This window comes from Rhinopithecus roxellana, chromosome 15, assembly GCF_007565055.1.
Source record: "Rhinopithecus roxellana isolate Shanxi Qingling chromosome 15, ASM756505v1, whole genome shotgun sequence".
NCBI lineage: Eukaryota > Metazoa > Chordata > Mammalia > Primates > Cercopithecidae > Rhinopithecus > Rhinopithecus roxellana.
Window position 1 is genome coordinate 90,389,953 of NC_044563.1, and position 21,994 is coordinate 90,411,946.

The 21,994-nt window shown below is 42.8% G+C and overlaps 1 protein-coding gene across 1 annotated transcript in view; it reads right to left on the reverse strand.

Moving 5' to 3' along the window:
* The window catches only part of MRVI1 (murine retrovirus integration site 1 homolog), a 78,075-nt gene that overhangs the window by 3,509 nt on the left and 52,572 nt on the right, over window positions 1-21,994 (reverse strand). The window contains 5 exon segments of the mRNA XM_030917497.1: window positions 3,829-3,963; window positions 5,241-5,360; window positions 14,694-14,758; window positions 16,641-16,748; window positions 17,297-17,346. Of these exon segments, the coding sequence (XP_030773357.1) occupies window positions 3,829-3,963; window positions 5,241-5,360; window positions 14,694-14,758; window positions 16,641-16,748; window positions 17,297-17,346 (478 nt within the window).

Consider the following 21,994-nt stretch of genomic DNA (forward strand, 5'->3'; position numbering starts at 1 on the left):
GTCAATGAAAAAAACAGGCAGAGGCTTTAGTATACGGGGCACACATATGATACGCAGACCCATAGTTCTCTCTGCGGATAGCTTCTATGCTGTCTTGAGCAATAGTTCTCAAACTCAGCTGTGCCTAGATTAGGTTGGCAGTAATTGTTCAAAATACTCCAAGCATACTGAATGAGGATATCCAAAGTTATGGTCTAGGAATCATTGGCTACACTTTCCCGGGTGATTTTGATTCCACCAGTCCACAGCCTTGATGTTGAGAGCTACTTGTCTAGATCATTCTACCTACTTGTTTGATCATCCATGCATACATGCCCTCATCTATTCATGGGGCGATTCCTGATATCTGCATTCTCCCAAGCCTGGGAGTACAGGTTTGGCTGGCCATGCATCTTTTTAGCACCTAGTTGCATTAATGGTCAGTTCCAAGCTCTAATCTGTCCCTTGCCTCAGATGCACAATTCATTGTTCTCAGTTCCACATCTAACTGTGTCCAGAGTGGAAGGACTGTGCTAAACTCTAAGAAGCTTGATATCTAGTGATAAATGACAAGGGACTAGATCAACCTCAAGAGTTCCCTTCAAAACATTCAAGAGCAGGCAGAAGATTAGAAGCCTCTTGCAATGTCTGGGTGGTTTGTTCATGATGTTATCTCGACCTCATTAATATTTATTCTCTAATTTCTCCCTCTTCCTCCTTTTCTTCCTTCACTCTCTCCACACTTCTTTCTCCTTCCCTTTCATCTGTCTCTTCCTCTCCATTTTTGCCCCTTTCCCCTCTTGATTCCTTCCCAACTGTCTTTCATTTTGTCCTCTCTCTCTCTCTCTCTCTCTCTCTCTCTCTGTGGTGTGGTGAAAAGACAACAGGCAGATGGCCTGCTTTGACAAGTCCATTCTAGAGCTCTCTGAAGAAGCCCTGAGCCCCTTCATCAAGCTAGGATTTCCTGCTGTTTTTAACCTCTAATTCAATTTAAAAAAATAATATGAAAAATGAGAATACTGAGGATTCCTAAACCAAGGAGGTGGGGAAAGTGACGGAAGTGCTTTCTGAAGATCCTGAGGCTCACACGCACACTGCAATGACCAAGCCATTGGCTGAGAAGCAGAGAGCTCAAATTTAGAGCTAGCAGAAAATGCATGACTTGCAATGGATTGAAAGACCCAATAAATGCCATCCTTAGAAAGGGACCAGATGCTCAGAGTGCCTGCCTTGGATGCTAAGGCCACAGGGAACATTGACAGGTTTCTCTTCCATGCGGGAACCCCATCAGATCATTTCAGTCACAATTAAGGGAAGCACGAAAGTGAGCACATTTGCTGATTTGAAAATCATTAACTATTTTCACAACTGTTGGGAAGGGAGGGTTTAGTAGTGGAAGCTTTTTTTCTCTCAGCCATTGGTAGATTCTCTAGATTCTATTTAGACAGAGTTGGATGCTAAAATGGAGACTTTGGGACTGTATTTCCATCCTCCAAAACAAGCTGCCGGAGTGGCCTCTCCCTACTCTAAACCCACTCTTAATTGTGGCTCCAAAGGAAGAGACTAAGATCTGGCTGTGTGACCTTAGCTGATCACCCCATGCCTGGCCTATAAAAGAGGTTAGAAATAGATTAGAAATAGAATTTCTTTAGAAGTCAATTTTTGGCTGTTATGAGTAAACTTCTGTTTCCTGAGAGTTATTGGAAAAGTAAAGGAACCAACATGTCCTCTTAACCCCACAAAGCTGGTTTGAACAGCTGTTGGGAGAAAAGACAAAAGTTTTATTTTGTCCCCTTATGAGTCTCACTTGTTCAATGTCAGAAGGCTGTGCTCTCTGTTTTAACATGGTTAAGATATTGGGGTTCACCCAAAGTTTATTTAAACTGATCCTCAGGAGAGCAATATTTGTAATATAAATTGTTATATATAACAGATATGTGACTCAGACAAAAAGACTTTAATGTGTGATGTTGAATCTCTTAAGTGATCAGCAGCTGGGCTGAACCCAGTGTTTTAAAAATGCACTAAGTAGGACATGGAACTTTTAATAACCTCAAACCTTGCTTGTGAGTGCGGTACCAACATTTCAGTGGAGAAATCATGTTTGAGAGCAGGTGCATGATAAATGTTACAGGCACCATTGCCACACACTGATGACCAGGAGCTGGACAGAAAGGAACCAACCTAAGCCTTACTTCCCCGGGGGTTTCATGAAATGGGAGTGAGCCAACAATTGCCTGAGATTGAACTAGCTAGATAAGACATTGATCGCCTTGCTTTGCAAACCAGACTGTTTATATTCCATGTACTTTCTCTCTCCCTCTGTTTATTTCTCTTTTGTTCTTTCTCAGTGTTTGGAAGTGTTAGAGGTTCCGGTTGGTTTCTGCTGTATTCACGGGTGCCAGAGGAAGGGCTTTTTGTCCAGGGCTTTGGTTGACCGCATTAAAGGAGAGGAGGGCAATGTGGTGGCCTGAGAAATATGAGCAGAGAACCCTCAGGAGGGAGGTGAAGCCTAAGGAGAACAGGATCTGGTTGCTTGGAGTAGGGATTGCACTTTAATTGTTAAACTTGGAGGTTCTTTCACTGGGGAGGCAGTGTGTGATTTGTTTTCAGTGGAGAAGCATTTCTCCAGTTCTCCTAGTGGCTCTTCCCTTGAATAATGGGGTTGACCTGCATGGGTGGAGACCTCTCACTTTAGCTGAATCCTGCACCAACTGGGCTCTGTTGGTAGCTCCTGTGTGCCTATCCATTTTGCTTCTAATCTTCACTTCATTACCTATTTGTTGCATGCATGTGGTTTCCAGAGTTTTCCAGCAATGAGGCACAGATACATACCTGGATTAGATAATATTTCAGCAGCTGATTAAATATTTTGTCTGGAGCTGCCCTGGACCCCAAGATAGCCCAGGGTTCTAAAAGCAAAGATTTTGGTGAAGTTTTTCCAAGGTGGCTATTACTACATTTTAAAAAATCAAAATTCAAGACTTGTGGTTTAAATACACTAATAGAGACAACACAGCTGAATAAATGAAATTGGGCTGTCCTGAAAATCCAGAATGTTGGCATGGTTATTATATCTATGGGGTAGAGTGTACCTCTTCTATGGGTGCTAGTCTATCCTATCCCTAAGCATGTACTTCTGCGGGATAATTCAGGCCAGGTGGGGCAAGACCTCATTCCCATAATACTTTATTGCATGGAGTGCCCTGGAACTAAATGAGGTCATTTCTATGATTCTGCATCCTAAAGGCCAGGCAGGAACCACAAGTGGGACAAGATACAGGTCTATATTCTCTTTATCTACATGTTATATCCTCCCCCAACTTAGGGGAACGTACCTTTGAAATAGAAAGTATTTTAAAAGAAAACCCCAAGTATTTCCAAACTAAAGTGAAAACACCATCTGGGTGACCAAGCTTGACTCACCTTTGCCACTGAGCTGAGTTTGCCCTCTATTCCATGTGTCCTCCCTGTCCCTGTTCTTGTAAGAAACACACTCCAGGCCTTCAAGTCAACTCTCTTGGTCTTGGGCCTTTTCATGGGGTGGCTACCCATAATTTCATCTGGGAAATGGGCTAACCATGGCTGGGCTGGGAGGAACTCCACTTAGGGCCCTTCTCCCTTCCCATGACTACCCCTGACCTCTCAAGCTCTTGCAAACTTCTCATTGCTAGCTATCTTGGCTCTTTGGGATTTCCTCTACTTCCTTCCCCACATGCATGCCCTCTTGGTTTCTTTGGCGACTCACTGGGGCCCGAGATTCACTGCTGCCCTGGACTGGCAATTCCAAATTAGACGAATTGTAACCCATTTCAGCAATGGCAAGGACTCCAAACACAGGCTTCCCACCTGCTTCTTGGGCCCTTTTCCTCTTCCTCAGTTTCTTCTACCTCTTCAGTTTCCTCAGGACTCTCACTCTTCTGTTCTTCCTCCTCCTCCTTCAGGTCCTGAAGTTCTTTGGTCTTCTTTAGACCTTCTTGGAATCTGGGGGGCAAAAAGGAACAGTTGAGTCTGGAAAGGCCAGGTGCAGTGCATCCTCTCCTGAGTTCCTAGGGGAGGGGACTTGAGCAGCTCCTCCAATAATTATGCACTTCCTGTGGTTCCACAAAACAGGAAAAAGCTGGGAAGTTCCACTGAATCCCAAGACAGCTCACGCCAGTACCATTTCCCCTCACTCCTCAGTCATCCTTCCTGTTTACGTGAAAGTGTGATAAAACTGACAGGGAAAAAATGTGGCACAGGGTCTCCTGACTGGGTTCTTAACCCACAAAACATTCTGTAGGGCTGAGATTGTATTTGTTCTCCACGTGACCGTGGAGCTTCAGCCTCTCATCTGTAAAAGAGGGAGGGTGACACTCATTTCGCAGGGTGTTGGAATGTTTTTTGGAAGTGCCAGGCGCATGGCTTAACCTAGAGAGGTACTCAGTAAATGTTTACAAAACCAATGAAGGAGTTTATGCCTATGCATTCCAAGGATAGAGGACAGTGGTGGGTGAAAAAGGCAGGCTTTCCAAGAGAAACCCTTGTGGTTTTTCTCCCCCAGGATCAATATTACCCCAAACATACTCTGTTCACTTGTCCTACGCTGAGTGTCTAACACTAGCAGTTTGGCTGGGCAAACCTACCACTGAAGTCCATGGGTTCTGTGTCAGTGGGAAGCTACGTCTTCCTCATGAGCTATGGAGACAGGAGACGCTTAGGGCACCATACATGGTTGGAGGTGATTCTCTACCTTGAGGCTTGGGCCCTGCTCAGGACTTGGTCTCTCCAGTGCTGACAACTGGCCATGGGTGCTATTGAAGCTCAAATGGAGGAGGAAGCAGTTGGAAGTTGAAGAGACTCCATTTATAGGAGGAAGGAGTAACCAAAGCAGTTCTAGGAAGCAGAGCTGCAGCTGCTCCTGGACACTGCTGGCTGCAACATGACTGCTCTGAGCACGTGTCAGGAAGCCTCAGGCACCACCAAGAGGAACCCACCCAGGGCCCCTGATTTCCAGACTATTCTGAGCGGTGGCATTCTGGTGGCTCTCTGCCTAAAAAGAGGGCAGTCTCGTTATTGTCTAACCACACCCTCTGACCCTGCTTCCTCCTGTCCTTCCTGTGGAACAGTTTTGCTCTTTCCAATGTAGTTCCTTCCTGTGGCAAGGAGGTCCTGTGGCCACTGGTTACTTCCCTAAAGCCTCTAAGAAATGGGAAGGACCTGTGGGAAGGCATCCTCTGAGACCTGCCAGGTGCCCTCGGGGTGGCTGAGGTCTGACTCACCCCTTGCTGTAGGCTTCTTCCTCCATCCTGGCCTTGGTCTCCTGACTAAGCTCCTCTAGGCAGCTCAGGGTCAGTGCAGGAGCACAGGCTTCACAATCTGGGTCCCCGTTTGTCTTTCCACTAGTGAGAAGAGGGAAGTACAGGGCATCATTTCAGAAAAAGGTGGAGGCCTAAAAACAAAACCATGTTTTTGGCCCGATTCCTGATGAGGAGTGAGGAAACTCAGGCTTTTTCAGTAGCTTTCAGATTTTTTCTCAATCCTTCTACCCTGAGACAAGATTTTATAAAGGTCCTAGTCCATGAATAGTCCTCAGCCCATTAAATACCTCACCAGCTCTCCTTCTCCTCATGCTCCCAAACTGGCGTTTATTCTTATTCCAGGAGGTGCTGTAATGGGTGCTCTACAGCACTGAGATGAGGAAAATGGGGGCAGACCAGCATGTTTAAGGTCATTCCATTCCTGTTGTCTTTCACCAAAAGACCCTCACTCATTTTTTCAAATATTCACTGAGCATGACTAAGCCACAGGCACATTGTAATGTGCTGGGGGCACATTAGAAAATAAAGAAATGGTTTTTACCAACATGGAACTTAGCAGAAGGAAAAACCCTAAAAAAGGAAAGAAAAAATATGTGATTAATTACAAATTATGACTTTTATGAAAGAAATTCTGTACAATGACAGAAAATAACAAGGAGAGAATGTGTTTAGAGTGAATAGTTAGAAAAGGCCTCTTTGAGGTGCTGAAGTTGAAGTACAGGCCTGAAGGATGAGAAGTCAGATGTATTAATAGCAGACAAGAGGGCTGGGAGCGGTGGCTCATGCCTGTAATCCCGGCACTTTGGGAGGCCGAGGCAGGTGGATCACCTGAGGTCAGGAGTTCGAGACCAGCCTGGCCAACATAGTGAAACCCCATCTCTACAAAAAATTCAAAAATTAGCCAGGTGTGGCAACACACGCCTTTAATCCCAGCTACTCGGGAGGCTGAGGCAGGAGAATCACTTGAACCTAGGAGGCAGAGGCTGCAGTGAGCCGAGATCGCACCATTGCACTCCAGCCTGGATGCCAAAGCAAAACTCAGTAAAAAAGCAGAGGAGAGATCATTCCAGGAAGATAATGCAGGTTATTTAAGGACTCTGAGACACAAAAGGTGCTGCGATGTTTGAGAACTTAAAAAGAGGCAGAGTGGCAGGAGTTAACTTTTGGACAAGAGATATTTGCAATGCCTGTGAGGTATCCAAAGGGAGATGTCAAGTATACAGTTGAATTCATCAAAGTGAGTCAGGGAAGAGTTTTAGGCTGGAGGTATTCATTTGGTATCATCAGAACATAAATGTTACTTAAAGCCATGGGGATGGACAAGATTGCTTAGGGAGATAATTGAGGAAAGACAAGAAGAGGACCCAGGACCAAGCCATGAGGCTTTGCCACACTTGGCTCAGGTGGAAAAGAAGGCATCTTCAGAGGAGGCTGAGCACTAGCAGCCTGAGAGGTAGGAGGAAACCCAGGAACGGGTGGAGTCTTGGGAGCCAGGAGATAAGAGCACATCAAGGCGGGAAGAGTTAACAGTGCCACACACTTCTGAGTTTGAAGCACACAGACAAGGTGACTATTAGATTTGATAATACAGAGGTCAAGAGGAGCCTCTATGTAATGGTGGGAGCCAAGCACAGGATGGAATGTAAAGTAAAGAAGGGGAGGTGGGAAAGGGGAAGTCACAGACACAGCAATTCGAGTAGGAAGGAGTGTAGAGGTGTGTGTTGGAGGGAGTGTGCAGCTGAAGTAGGTCAAGGGAGGATGCACATTTGAAGGTAGGAAGAAATGATCCAGTAGAGAGGATGAGAGAAAGGGATGCCCAAAGGAACTCAGTCTTCGCAAAACGAAATAGTGACAGACTTTGGAAAAGTAGAGAGTCTCTCCTTGTTTCTAACAAAGGGAAGATGATGATGAAGTTGTTGGGCTGGAGATCTGGTGAAGGAAAGTGAGAGGGCTCCTGTGGGAATGTAGCTTAGGTATTCTCTATAAAGTAGAGAGCAAGGTCATCTGCTGAGAGTGACAGGTAGAGGGGTCTAGGAAGGTCTGTGGAGAGAGGAGAGATATAAAAGAGTTATATGAGAAAGAAGAAAAACAGACATGCTAGAACATCATGGTAGGATGTCTGGGTGGTGCTGGGAGATCATTGCGGGTATGAGATTACAAGTTTAAAGGAAGTATCCAGACGGCTATGCTTTCCCTAGAAATCCTGCAGCCCACCTTCGTGTCCTGATTCTCAATGGGAGCAATGTCGTCATGGAGGAGTCCTCCAACAAGGCAACACTGTGAGCAGAGCTTTCTAGCCAGGACTCTGAAAGATCACAGCTGCCACCCCCCCTGACCTCTCAGACAGGGTTTATGAGTGAGCCTTGTATCTTCTCCTCATTCTTGGCATCAGTTTCCCATCTCTCAGTTTTCCTCAGACCTTTTAAAATTTACATTTAGTCAGGCTGGAAACCACAACCCATTGTGAACAAGAAAGATAACGCTCTAAAAATACCAGCTATTCATAACATTTCTCCTTTTGCAAATTACATTATCCACTCCCTTCCATGTGACCTTGGCCTAATGTGCAGTTTCCTATTTATCCAAATCACTACAGCAAGAGGAGAAAAACATAGCTACAGCCAAGGGCAGGGAAAGTAATTCTTTCATTATATATATATATATATATATATATATATATATATATATATATATGAAATGAGATACTGGTATCAGACTTTTGATTTATACACAGCTGTCAGCCTTAGAGGTTCCTTAAGGTTAAGCATGCATGAAGGAGGACAGTGTAGTATAGAGGAAAAAAACTTGCCTGAGGCAAACTTGGATTCAAATCCCAGCTCCAAGACATGCAAATTATTTAATCTTCCTGAACTTCAGATTCCTCAACTGTAAAATGGGGATAGTAATACATACCTGATGGTGGGGGTGTAAGAATTAATGAAGAAATGTAAATAAACTTTCTGGAATATGGTACTCAACAAATTATTATATCTGATATTATTATTGTTATATAGTAAATGTATTGGTTCATTTTGGGAGCAATCTGAGCTACCTCCAAATATGACTCATAAAAAATCCAGGCAATTATTTATATCATCAAGGAAGAATTTGTTATATATTACTGAGACACGTCAGAGTCAGAGGAACCCTAAATGTGAACCAATTTAAGGTATGGTAAAATTAACATTACATTTTCATAAAATGGCTTTAGGAAATTTCTCAGGTGCACATGTATTGTGTGTCATCACACACTATGCACCTTAGAATTTTGCAGAAGAGTGACCGTAAACAAAGCTTTCATTGTCCTTGGGTCATTGATCTCTAGAGAAGAAAACTTTTCCTTAGCAGGGCCAGGAAGCCCATTTCCTTGACCCTTTTACATGCAGATCTTCTGTCCATTTCAGCTCCCCTATAGGGCTCTCATATACATCCTCTCACTTGATCTTTCCAATGATGAGAAGAGCTAAAAATTAACTTATATGTATCAGACTGTGGTCTAACATCTCACTTATGGCTCACAAATGACCCAAGAAGGTATTATTGTTTTCTGTTTGACAGATGAGGAAACCAAGGCTCAGAAAAATTAGGCTGAGGCATGAGGATCGCATTTCAAGTGATTTCATATCTGTCATATGATCTTGGGACCAGCCCAAGATCATACAACCAGTGTGTGGTAGAACTCAAATTTTACCCTGTGCAGTCTGATATGCACCCATTCTTCTGACTGCACTATCTGCCACCTAGGTGGGGTATTACCCCATTTCACAGATAAGAAACCCGAGCTCAGGATGATTAGGTGACTTGCCTAAATTCACGTTATTGGTGCTGGGACTCTCATCTTGGTCTTCTACCTTTGTGTCAAGATGGACTTTCCAGCCCCCATGAACCCCTGCCTTTCTTTCAATAGAAGTCTCTTCCTTTCACTCTGGTGAGTGAAGCCCTTTCTGCCCTCAGACTGGACTGTGGCTTCTATGCTGTCCCTCTTTTCAAGACTGCTTGTCTAGAGTGTAAGTGGTTGGGAGGGCCTTTGTTTAATGTGTGTGTGTGGGGTAGAGGGGAGTGGAGGGGTTGTGGGTAGGGTGGGAAGTGGGGAAAACACAATATGTAAAATGTTTGCTGTCCTCTCCTGACCTCTGACTTGAGCTTGTAGTTTTTTAAATATCTTATCTAACTATCTGGAAGTTTCTCCCTAAGCATCTTTAAGACTAAGCTCAAATGCCTTCTCCTCTGTGAAACCTTTGCGGGTGTTCTCCCCTCCCCCACACCCTCTGGTTAAAGTTGATCTCTCCTTTTTTTTTTTTTTCTTGAGACAGGGTCTTGCTCTGTCACTCAGGCTGGAGTGTGGTGGCATGATCTTGGCTCACTGCAACCTCCATCTCCCAGGTTCAAGCGATTCTCCTGCCTCAGCCTCCCAAGTAGCTGAGATTACAGGAGTGCACCATCATGCCTGGCTAATATTTGTATTTTTAGTAGAAATGGGGTTTCACCATGTTGGCCAGGCTGGTCTCGAACTCCTGGCCTCAAGTGATCCACCTGCCTTGGCCTCCCAAAGTGCTGGTGTTACAGGTGTGAGCCACCGCACCTGGCCCTCTCTCTCCCTTTATTCTGCAACCACACCTCTGTGACATCATGACTCACAGGGAGGGCACTGATGTTTCAGATACCTGCATATGACTGTAATCATAGGAAGGAGGACTGTGTTTGGATCAGAATAGTGCCTGGCACACAGTGGGTACCTTTAAGTGCCTGTCAAGTTGCATCGGTTTCACTATGACTTATCCAGTCCCTACCTAGGAATGTTTTTAAAGGCACAAGTCCTCTCTGTAAATGGTTATTTCCTGAGAACCCAGTGTTTGGGTTGGGCTAAAGAAATCTGTAATCATGGCTGTAAACTGGAGCTGAGCACAGCCTGTGCCTACCCTACGGATTTCTGGCCCAAACGCTCATGGATCTTGGCATCTGTCCCCTGCCTGAAATCCTATGTGCTTTCTTTGAGATGATTCATGGAAATGAGGCTCATTGTTCTCACACATGCACCAGGTCAAAAATGTTTGTCATTGTGCTCAGCTCTCAGTAATGTGAAGAACTAGTTAGTCAAAATATGTTTTTGGGCAGGCAGGTATATTAGATTCAACTTTTCCCATGTGGAAAACAATATTTGAAAGTGACTACTATCCTTTGTGATGGGCATATCTTCTTGGGCTCAGCAATGTTTCCAAGTCACCCCCACTGCCATGGTTCCCTCTGACAAGCCCAGCACAGGGAACCCAAGCTTCCTTACTCCCCGTTACTCAGTCCTAGATACCTGGGGTCCTCCACAAGTTTATTGGGGTGGTGGCAGTGGGGGGGGGGGAATTCACTCCAAAATACCACCAGCAAAGGGGAGTTGCTGACTGTACAAATTTAGCGTCCTATGAAATCTTTAAGGAATTTACCCTGGGTGCTTCAAGAGTATAGAAACATGGCTAGTTTTAGACAGTTAAAATTGCTCTGTGCTACATTAACATAATAACCCCTTTTTGACACTAACCCTGTGCATCATCTACATCCTGGTTTTGCTGATCCCTCTGTGAACGGTTCCACGCATACCCTGTCTCTCACCCCAACTCTGCTCTCCACTCCATGCCCAGTCGGTCACCAGGCTCTTTCAAAAATAGCTCTTAAATTCATCCTCTTCTCTATGGTCACACTGAACTTCGTTTTATCCTTCCAGTTAGGCAGTCTATTAAAAGGGTAAGGGCATGTGCTCTGCTATCTACCAGCTTTGTAACCTCAGGCAAGTGACGATTTCTCTGAGCTTCAGTTTCCTCATCTATAAAACAGAGATATTAATAGTATACCTACCTCATGGGATTACTGTGAGGATTAACTGAGATTCTTAATACAAAGCAATTAGTAAAGCACTTGGCATAAAACGAGGTGCAGTAAATAGTTAGCAGTAATTGCCATTGTCAACAGTGCAGTAAATAGTCAACAGTAATTACCATTGTCATCGGTTATCATTGTCGTTGGTTATCATTGTCATCCTTATCATTATCATCATTCCTTGAATACTCCATACTTTGTCACATGGACAAAGCCTGAAATGTTGTTAACCTCCTGGTCACCTAGTTAATTATGTACCCTTTAGATCTTACTTTAAAAGTAAGTTCCTAGAGGGAAATTTTTTTTTTTTTTTTTTTTTTTTTTTTTTTTTTTTTTTTTTTTTTTTTTGAGACAGGGTCTTGTTCTGTTGCTCAGGCTCCAGGCTGCAGCGCAGTGGTGCAATCTCAGTTCGCTGAAACTTCTGCCTCCTGGGGTCAAGTCATCCTCCCACCTCAGCCTCTCGAGTAGCTGGGACTGCAGGTGCATGCCACCATGCCTGGCTAATTTTTATATTTTTTATAGAGATGGGGTTTCATTACATTGCCCAGGCTAGTCTCAAACTCTTGAGCTCAAGTGATTCACTCGCCTTGGCCTCCCAAAGTGCTGGGATTACAGGCGTGAGCCACTGCCCAGCTAAGGGGAATCATTTCCTAAACTCCCTCTTCCCCCTACTTCCCCACTTCCCCCAACCTTACACCAAAATCGGGTTAGGTGCTCATTTTCTGCTGCGTCATTCCCTTAGCAACCTACACTTCCTACGATCCCACCCGTCGTGTTGTATTAGAATAGGCTGCTTCCCATCTGTCTTTCCCGCTAGACTGTGAGCTCCCTGAGTACATATTATGTGCCTGGCCCTTGGGGATTAATTGTTAAAGGAATGAAAGAACAAAAGACTACAATTACATAGCTATTTCTACTTGCAGAACTGCTCTTGGGCTTTTGTTTTCTCTTCAAGACTAATTTTAAATATCACTCTCCACTCATATGTTTAAGTCTACAGGTTTCTAGGCCCTTGTTGAGTGTTCATTACGAAATGACCTCCAAGAACAAGGCTCAGCATTCTCTGAAATCTCATGGAGCAGTGTAATCAGCTCTCAAGTATTTATCTGTAAACTAGCCTCAGGGTATTTGATCTTCTTATCCTTTGCTTAGCCAGCACCCTTCCTGCTTCGTCACTGTATGCTTAGGAAAGGTGAAATCATTTTAATACGAAGCTGAATACAACAATCTCTGAAGCAATGTATATTAAACTATAACACATTATTTCTCTTTCACAATATGGCAAGGGCAGCTAGAATTGACTAAGTATTTGTGTATAGGACAGAAGATAAGAATTCACTTTTACTCATATATTGTCTCATTGTTAGTCCATTGGGAATCAAGTAAATGTTTCTAGTTTTTATTTATTTATGTATTTATTTATTTGCGTTTTTAGTAGAGACAAGGGTTTCACCATCTTGGCCAGGCTGGTCTTGAACTCCTGACCTTGTGATCCACCTGCCTCGGCCTCTCAAAGTGCTGGGATTACAGGTGTGAGCCACCAGGCCTGGCCATGTTTCCAGTTTTAAATGGAAATCACTTAACATCTTTGAGAAATCCAGAAGGGGAAGCTGTTGTTCATCCTGAACCCCTCTTAATCTGAAGATGCCCTCCCCTCTTTCCAACCATTCTTACATGGGTATATTCCCACCTGGAGAGTCAACCCCAGTGTGCTTGACTTGCCTTAATTCCCACTCTGTCCCTATCTCTTCAGGTTCTATAAACCCCTGGAAAGGTGATGGCACTATTGATCATTACCCATTGATGCTCCTAATTTGGGGCTGCTGCTTATTGTCTCCAATTTTGTACCTCAGTTTCCCTTACCAAGGATAATTCATGTTTTCATGATCCCCACTGCCTTGGACAGAAGTGCTCAACTGCCCTGGCATAAGTTCTACAGAGTTCAGGCTCTGCTCTGTCATGATTAGAGTCTGTTGCAGAGATCTTCTGCCTTGAGTGGCTTTGCAGGCCTAGAGTTGGGAATGGGGCTAGAGTTGAGGGTTCTCTGAAGTAGGGATTCGTGCACCCAAAGGGAAGGTTGGCAAGGAGAATTTTAGTGGGTTTCTCAGTCAGAGCATCAGGTGACCATTTCTGGAGAGATTCAGAGACCCTGGATGAGGCCCTATGACTCTAGGGACTTGGTAAGTTTCTGTAAACTCAGTCACTTCCACGTGGTCCACATGGTGGTGGTTGTGTCACCTCTTGACAATTTCCCTGTAGTGATCAAGAAAAGACAGAGAGAGAGACCCCAAGAGACCTTCTATAACACGAAGGACCTGTGAGCTTATGGGGGTGAGGTGGTAAAGAGAAGAAATGCTGGGCAAACTTCAAGACTAACAGGGGACAAATCACTGGGTGATAAGCTGGTGGCTGCACATAATGAGAGATGTAGGAAACAGGCTGGGTCTGGAGGTGGGAGCCTGTCTGTATTGAAAAGGGTCCCAACATACACTTTCCCGGCCAGATAGCAAAACTTTTCTGACAGCAAAGAAAAATGAAGGACTCAAGCTGTCTTGAGGCAAGAAAGAAGGAAGAATAAGGTATATGTTCTACCAAGTGAGAAAAGACACAAGGGGAAAATTCTGAGAGGCAGCAGGTGTGATCCAGATGTTTTTCAGCAAGCAAATGACAGAATTTGAAAAGTAATCTATGAAGTCCTCTGAGTGCATAGAAACAGCCTGCCTTACTCTGGCTGAGGATGAAAAGATCTGCACATTGCACAGATGCCTAGAAAATAACAGACACTGATGGCTGCTAATCCAATATGCATTTTCCTTCCTAGTTCCCAACAGCAACATGATTCTGCACAGGAATTTACTCTTCTTCATGGAGTCATTTTGCTTTTTGGGAAGCTGACCCTCTCACCAACCCCAGGGAATAGTGTAAATCCCATGATGACAATCCCATTCCCAAAGTGATTCTTTTAGAAAGGGACCTCCTTCCAGATTTGTCAATGAGATAATAGGGAAGACTGGTGAAAGGTTTCTAGGTTTATTCCTAGGAAAGGAACACGGCAAGAAACAGTCCCTTTCTTCCTCTAGGTATTGTCCTGTCTGGAGGGGATGCCAGGAACTACCTGCCGTTTGCCACAATCCTGACGATGAAGTTAACATACAACATGGCCAGAGGCAAGGAAGTTATAGGCATGCTGAGCTAGAGCCCTGCTATGCCGTACCAGAAGCAGCTCTACCTCTGGACTTACTAAGTCCCATTGAGTTGGGGCTTTCTTTTGTCTATAGCCCAAAGAATCCCAACTGGCAGAGAAGGCTCCAGTCTTCTCTGGGCTTTCTCAGATTGGGTACACTTGGCCTCAGTCAGGGCATCTTCCCGGTTCAAGAATCTTGCAAGCGGATTCTGAAATCTTTGTGGATCTCAAACTCTCATTCATTTCCCTTAAAACTTAATTTGCTTTCCACTGCATTTTGGGGATAAAAATGGGAGGAAGGAAAGTAAAATGGGGAAATTTTCCTGAGGGATCCCTGAAGCAAAGAGGAAAATCAACAAACTTACTTTTCCAAAAGTGCAGGCAGTGCTGAAGTGACAGGTAGGCTGCCTTTCCCATTGGGTGATTCCGACTGAATGAAAAACAGAAGACAGAGAACTGAGGGTGTGCTATGCAAGGAAGAAGCCAGAGCTGCTGGGTTTCTGATGATGCTGGGAGGGGGGCTGCTGCTTCTCCTTTTTCCTCCATGCCCCCACTTTCCAATCTTCATCTGAGCCCAGACCTTGGCCCTTTCCCTCGGGACTTCCCTGTCCTCCTTTCCTCAGCATTCCTTTCCTCTGCGGCACACGCAGCTTGCTCCTTTTCCTTCGCCTCTGCTAAGTTTCCTTAAGTGAAGAGGAGAGGTTACATCTTGAGGCTCCATTCTGGAGAGGAGCCATCAGTTTTTCTCTGTCCTGTTTACTGACTGTGACTGAACACCAGTGGGCCTCCTACAAGTGCAGGTCCCAGGCTCCCTGTGATAGAGTCTCACAAGCCCATCACTGTCCCGAGAGACACAGCTCCAGGTACAATTCTCAAGAGATGCCAGTCACTATTGAAAGCTCAATCAGAAATTTCATTACAATATGTTCCCAGGATTTCCACGTTGTGTTGTTGCAATGGATTTGGTTTAAGTAATGGTTCTCAATGTTGGCTGCACATTAGAATCACCTGGGGGAGGTTTTAAAAAAGTATTGATCCACTCCAGAATCTTGGTGTGGGGCCTGGGGGAAGAATGTTTTAAAAGTACCCTGTGTGGTTTTTAATCTATGGCCCTGATTGCCAGCCCCTAGTCTAAAGGAATATATATTTGGAAAATAAATTTATGCTTTTAGGCAAAATATGGGAAATAGATCTGTTAAAACACACTAACCAGTCCTCTCCAATATCCTTAAACATTTTTTTCAGGTTGTTCTATTTTAGTGGGTAATTTGGGAGTTTAGGTTGATTTCATACATGATTGAAATGCTTGAGGCAGGAAACAGTGAGTACCACCCATTGGTATTACATAGAGCTTGAATTTCCAATTGCTTACACAATCAGATTGTTTCCTTATAGGGTAGTGCTAGTCATAGGCAGGGGATAGAGAAACCACTGAAGAAAGAATTAGAGAGAATTAGCCAGATGCACAAAGGTCTGGGATACAGAAAATATTTTGTTATATCCAAACTGTCTTTGCCTAAAAGAAATGGAAATGTATTTTTCCGGTATATTACTAATATATTCGTATTATAGAAATATAAAAAGGCATCAGGAAGAAAATAGAAATGAACTATTTTACCATTGCCTAGAGATAACCATTATTAGCTGTTTCACGTATCTTCTACCAGAAATTTCTGTCTATGCAGAGAAACATACTCTTTTAAAAAGTACAAAACAGAATTATACTGTTTATACACTAGGCTTTGTATATCCTATTTTACTTGCTCTTGATTCATAATAAGTTATGGACCATTCTACAGAAACCCCTTATAGGGATATCCATTTGCTTAACCAGTCTCTTATTAGTGAACACGGAGTTGTTTCCTGCTTTTCATTGTTATGAACAATGCTACAATGAACTGAGGCAGGAGAACAATGGGTTGAAGAACTCAGGCTCCCGAAACAGAGAACCTAGGGTTCAAAGCTGTTCTACCACCTATCACACATTACAAACTTCAGCTACTTAAGCCCACTGCAGAGTAGAAAAAAATTATAACCACCTTGGCGGATTGTGGTGTAAGCACAAAAAGAGTTATCATTTGCAAAGAACGCTGAGCTGCCAATACCATGCTCAAGGGCAGTAGGACTTCCCAGAGTAGTAGAATACATGCAGCCTGGTCTATATTGGGTTTTTGAGCCATCACTCAGATTCTATTCTGGAAATTTCCTCTCCTTGTTGACCCTGCCCCCATTTGGTCACCCCCCTAGGACTGAGTGTGAAGGAAAGGTTATTTTACTATTCCATGCTGGGAGGCAGGCATCATCATACTTACCAAGGCTGGTAAGGAGGGGATGGGTGATGAACTGGGAGTTTGGCCAGGCAGATTCAGGGCATTAAACTTAGGAACAACGGCAACGCTGACCCTCCGGCGAGGCATATTCTGTGGGGAGAGAAGTGACCAGGCTCATTGTCTTGGAGGTAGCAATAGCCATAATTCAGAAGGGCTTGGGAAAAAAACCTACTCATTTCTAATGCTGAAATGGCATTCACTGGATATTTTGGTTTTGCAGTAGCAATGATAGAATTGGTGTGGAGAGAGTGGCCAAAGTTGACCCAAATTTTCTGTTGGTGGTGAGTGAACGCTCAATCTGTTCTATTTTAGCTTATGAGATCTTGGAGATACAGAATGGAAATGACCCCACAGTCTCTGGGTAACACCCTGGAGACTGTATTAAAGCTGCCTGTAGCAATATGAAGGCTTATGATCATTTCATGTTGATTTAAGGCACGTATACATAGTTAAGGAAACCACGAGCAAGAAAGGTAAGATGTCAGAGGCTAAACTTGAGACTGTGGGAAGCCAAATAGAAACTCTGTTCAGAGATTCTCTGGTATCCATGGATCCCAGAATGAATGATTGTTTGGGTGACCATGGAAACTTCTGTCATACTCTTTCCAGGAGCCCTGGTATTCCTTGAACATGCATACCTTTCCCAGCGTGAGGGACATGGACCGTGCCGTGCGAGGGACCCCATCTTCTGCAGCAGGAGGGAGCAGAGAAGAGAACACAAGTAAGTTTCAGACTAGGCACCAGCAGGAAACAGAAACTAGGCTATGGTATCTATGAGCCAGAACTGGCCCTCAAGGGATAGCCCAAGGATCTGGGTGTTGGGGACACTGAGTTTGGCACTTCATCCTTTGAGATTGGGCTGCAGAGTGGAGGTTTTTTTTGGACAAAACCTTTATCCTAACTCCGCTTCTCACTATAGGAAGCCCCAGTCTTGGACCTCTGATCTTTATCTGACCCCACTAAACACACTCTGCATAACACCCTAGATAGTGTATGACAACTACTCAGCAATACCAAGACTTATTGGGTTATTTTATGCTCGTTCAAGGATGTACAGTCAGAGAAACTATGAGCAAGGAAGGTGTGGTGCCAGTAAAAAATGAAAACTTGCTGACAGAAGTAGTTTCAATATGTTACCTACCAAATGACTCAGAACAAAGGAAGCTACCACCCCAGGATTTTCTTCTCCTTACTACGTACATTAAGTGATATAACTCATGTAATATGTTTAGCTTCGTGCCTGAATACTACTACTACTGGGAAACACCCGAGTACTTTCAGAGGCAGGTATTTGCTAGCTCAATTCAATTTGATTCAGTTTGACCAATATTATTTAGCCTGCATCTCTCTCTCTTTCATATCCATGTATTTTTGGTGTGTCTCTTGAAAAGCACATAGCTGTTTTTTTTTTGAGACTCTCTCCCTCTGTCACGAAGGCTGGAGTGCAGTGGCACGATCTTGGCTCACTCAACCTTCGGCTCCTGGGTTTATATGATTCTCGTGCCTCAGCCTCCCGAGTAGCTGGGATTACAGATGTGTGCCACTATGTCTGGCTAATTTTTGTATTTTTAGTAGAAACAGCGTTTTGCCATGTTGGCCAGGCTGGTCTCCAACTCCTGAGCTTAAAGTATCTGTCTGCCTTGGCTGCCCAAAGTGCTGGAATTACAGGCATGAGCCACCATGCGTGGCCTGTTTTTTTATAATCTAATCTGAGATTCTCTATTAACCAATAGGTTTATACTAGTTATAGTTCTTGTGATTAATATATTTGTATTTATTTCTACCATGTAATTTTATATTTTCTATTTGTTTTATTCATTGACTTTTTCCACCCCTCCTCCCACCCTACACATTTGTTTGGAACTTATACATTCTATTTTTAACCTTCAGCATGTCCTCTTAACTTTTGAACATATTGACTTTAACTTTAAAATTAAACAAGATCTCTATTCTTTTCTTGAATAAACCTTAAAATAATAACCCTCCCTCTTAATTATATTGCTTTCCAGTATTTTTATCTCACCTTGCTTTTGTATTCCTAAATTATTCATTATGTTTGTTGATTTCTACAGAGAGTGCTTATTTAGATTTACCTACATGTTTACAAATGTCTTTGTTGACTATTCCTTCGTGTATCCTACTTGTTTCTTTTGAGCTCAATTTTTTTTTAACTTTTATTTTAGGTTCAGGGTACATGTGCAGGTGCATAAACTTGTCATGAGGATTTGTTGTACAGATTATTTCATCACCCAGGTACTAAGCATAGTAGACAGTATTTATTTTTTCCGTTCCTCTCCCTCCTCCTACTTTCTACCCTCAAGTAGGCCCTGGTACCTGTTGTTCCCTTGTTTGTGGCCATATGTACTCAATGTTTAGCTCCCACTTCTTAGTGAGAACATGCAGTATTTGGTTTTCTGTTCCTGTGTTAGTTTGCAAAAGATAAGGCCCTCCAGCTCCACCCATGTTCCTGCAAAAGAGGTGATCTCATTCTTTTTTATGGCTGCATAGTATTCCATGGTGTATATGTACCATATTTTCTTTATCCAGTCTGTCATTGATGGGCATTTAGGTTGATTCTATGTCTTTTCTATTGTGAAAAGTGCTGCAATGAACATTTGTGAGCATGTGTTTGAATTCAATTTCAATCTTCCTTAGGTACATCCTCTAGTTGTTCTTTCAGCGAGGGTCTGTGAGAGGTAAACTTTCTCAATTGTCTCCAAATGGTCTTTACCAAGCCCTCAGTCCTGCATGGTATCTTAGCCATTTGTGTTATCTCTAGGTTGACCATTATTTTCTCTTAGTTCTTTTAAGAGTTTATTCCACTGTCTTCTTCTACTATTGCCATTGAGAATTGTCATTCCTTTGTAAATAATCTTCTCTCTGATGACTTTTAAGATCTTCCCTTTGTCTGTACTGTTCTGTAGTTTCTCTTTGGTGTGTTTTATTTTTCCTGGTTGGAATTCACTATATTTTCTGAATCCAATGATTGATGACTTTCCTTAGTTCTGGAAAATCCTCAGCCATTCTTTCTTGGAATATTTTCTCTCATTGGCTTTCCCCTTAAGGGTGGCCTAATAAATGTATTTGGGACTTTCTCATTCTACATTCTATATCCCATATCTCAATGCTTCTTTCATAATTTTAATCAATTTATTTCTCTGAACTGTACATTGGGTAACTTCCTCAAACCTATCTTCAAGTTAACTAATTTTTCTTCAGCTGTGCCCAGTTTGATTTAAATGTTATAATCAATCAGGATAAGCTAGGTTATACTAGTTTAATAGCATAGTAATAATACGCAACTCCAAAGTATCAGTGGCTGATAACAAGGAAGATGTGATTTGCTTATGCTACATGCCCATTTACTTCTGAGTCTGTAGCAGGCTTGGTTCAGTGTTTCCTCATTCTGGACTCAGCCTAATACTGGCCTTCTAGTATTCTGGAGCAATGATGGTTATCACGTTAGGAGAAGAAGCAGGGCAGACTGCATACTAGTTCTTGAAGGCCTAGGTTCAGATGTGATACGTCCTTCTACTCACATTTCATTCACCAAAGCAAGTCCCATGGCCTTGCCTTGTGACTTTAAGGGGATGGGAAAATGTGCCCAGAAGGAGATCCGGAATAATGAAGAATAGCCTCAAATATAGTAACTAACACACCTAAACTCGTGAGTTTTTAATTTCCGTGACTTTATTCCCCTCACTTTGAGAAGTTCTATTTTATTCTTCTTTGATAACTGTTTTCTTTTACTCTGTTTTTGATCCATTCTTTTATGTCTCCAATAATTTTTAAGTTAGAGATAGGGTCTCACTCTGTCATCCAGGATGAAGTGCAGTGGCACGATCACAGCTTACTGCAGCCTCGACTTCCTGGGCTCAAGCGATCCTCCCACCTTAGCCTCCTGAGAAGCTAGAACTATAGGTGCCCACCACCACATCCAACTAATTGCTTTTTTTTTTTATTTTTTGTAGAGACAGGGTCTCACTTTGTTGCCCAGGCTGGTCTCAACCTCCTGGCCTCAAGCAATCCTTTCACCTTGGTCTCCCAAAGTGTTAGGATTATAGACGTAAGCCGCTGTACCCAGCTACCCCTAATAATTTTAAGCTTATCTTTAAAAAAATTATTAGATCATTTTATTTTCCGAGGTTCTTAGGATATGATCCTATTCTTTGGTGTACCTGATGATTTTTGTTCATGATGAATTGTTTTCTTGCGTATTTTATAATTTTAGGTTGTGAAGTCATCTTCAGTGAAGCTTTATTAGAGGAATCCTGTGTGTCTGGGTGCAGCATCTGTCTCTCCAGAGTGCTTTTCTACTTATTTCTAACATGTCTTAGAGGCACCATCTTGCTGTTCTTTTCAAATCCTCTGCATATTGCATCATCACTGCTGTCACTTTGTGAGTATGTACTTTTCCTATGAGGAAGGAGAAAGTGTTTTTTCCTACTAGAGCCCAGGGTGAAAGAAATTTCCTTGTTTCTCTGCTGGTTGGTGATTATTATTTTTCCTTATCCAAATTCCATCTGAGGATCTAGTCTTTGGACAGCCTTAACTTTCTGTGGGAATCTGTATCAACTCTCTACCATAGGTGTTCCAGGCCTTGTCTCAGATCACAGGCAAGTGTAAAAGCTCAGCTCCCAGATAACTGAGGCTGCCACTTGTCCCCAAGGAAGCTGCAGGGTCAGCTTGGTTTCAGTTCTCTTTTCTTTTCTTGTATCTGGGTATTTCAATTTCTTTTCTTGTGGATTCAGCTATTTAGACATAGGTTTGCTTTATTTTGTCCAGCAGAAATTTCTAAGTGCTTGTGGTCAAAAGATTTTCAAGTTTTCCAGTCAGCCAAAACAGCAGAACCAGAGAATATTCTTTACATGTGAAGAGTTCATATACATTAGTAAACTACCAAGCTTACAAGTGGGCAAAGATCATAAATACAGAATTTTTAAAAGTAGAAATACAAATGTTCCATAAACATTTGGAAAGGCCAAGAAATACAATTAAACCAGTAAGATAAGACACAATTTTGGCCTATCGAAGTCATGGATACTTACAAAAAGAAAGAACAAGAATGGTGTCAATGGCACAGTGAATTGAGTATTGTAACCCATTCAGTGAAAACATAAATGGGTTATTTGAAAACAATTTGCTTTAAGAGCCTTAAAAAATTTCTTTCCCCGAGCTAGTATTTATACTTCTAGAAATCTACATTAAGGAAATAATCCAAAATGCAGACAATTGGTAAATTTCATATTCAGAAAGAAACATATTTTTTAAAAAAATGTATATCACCTTCCTTGAAATCAGGGATATTTTATTTACTGTAGTCTTCAAAACCCCAG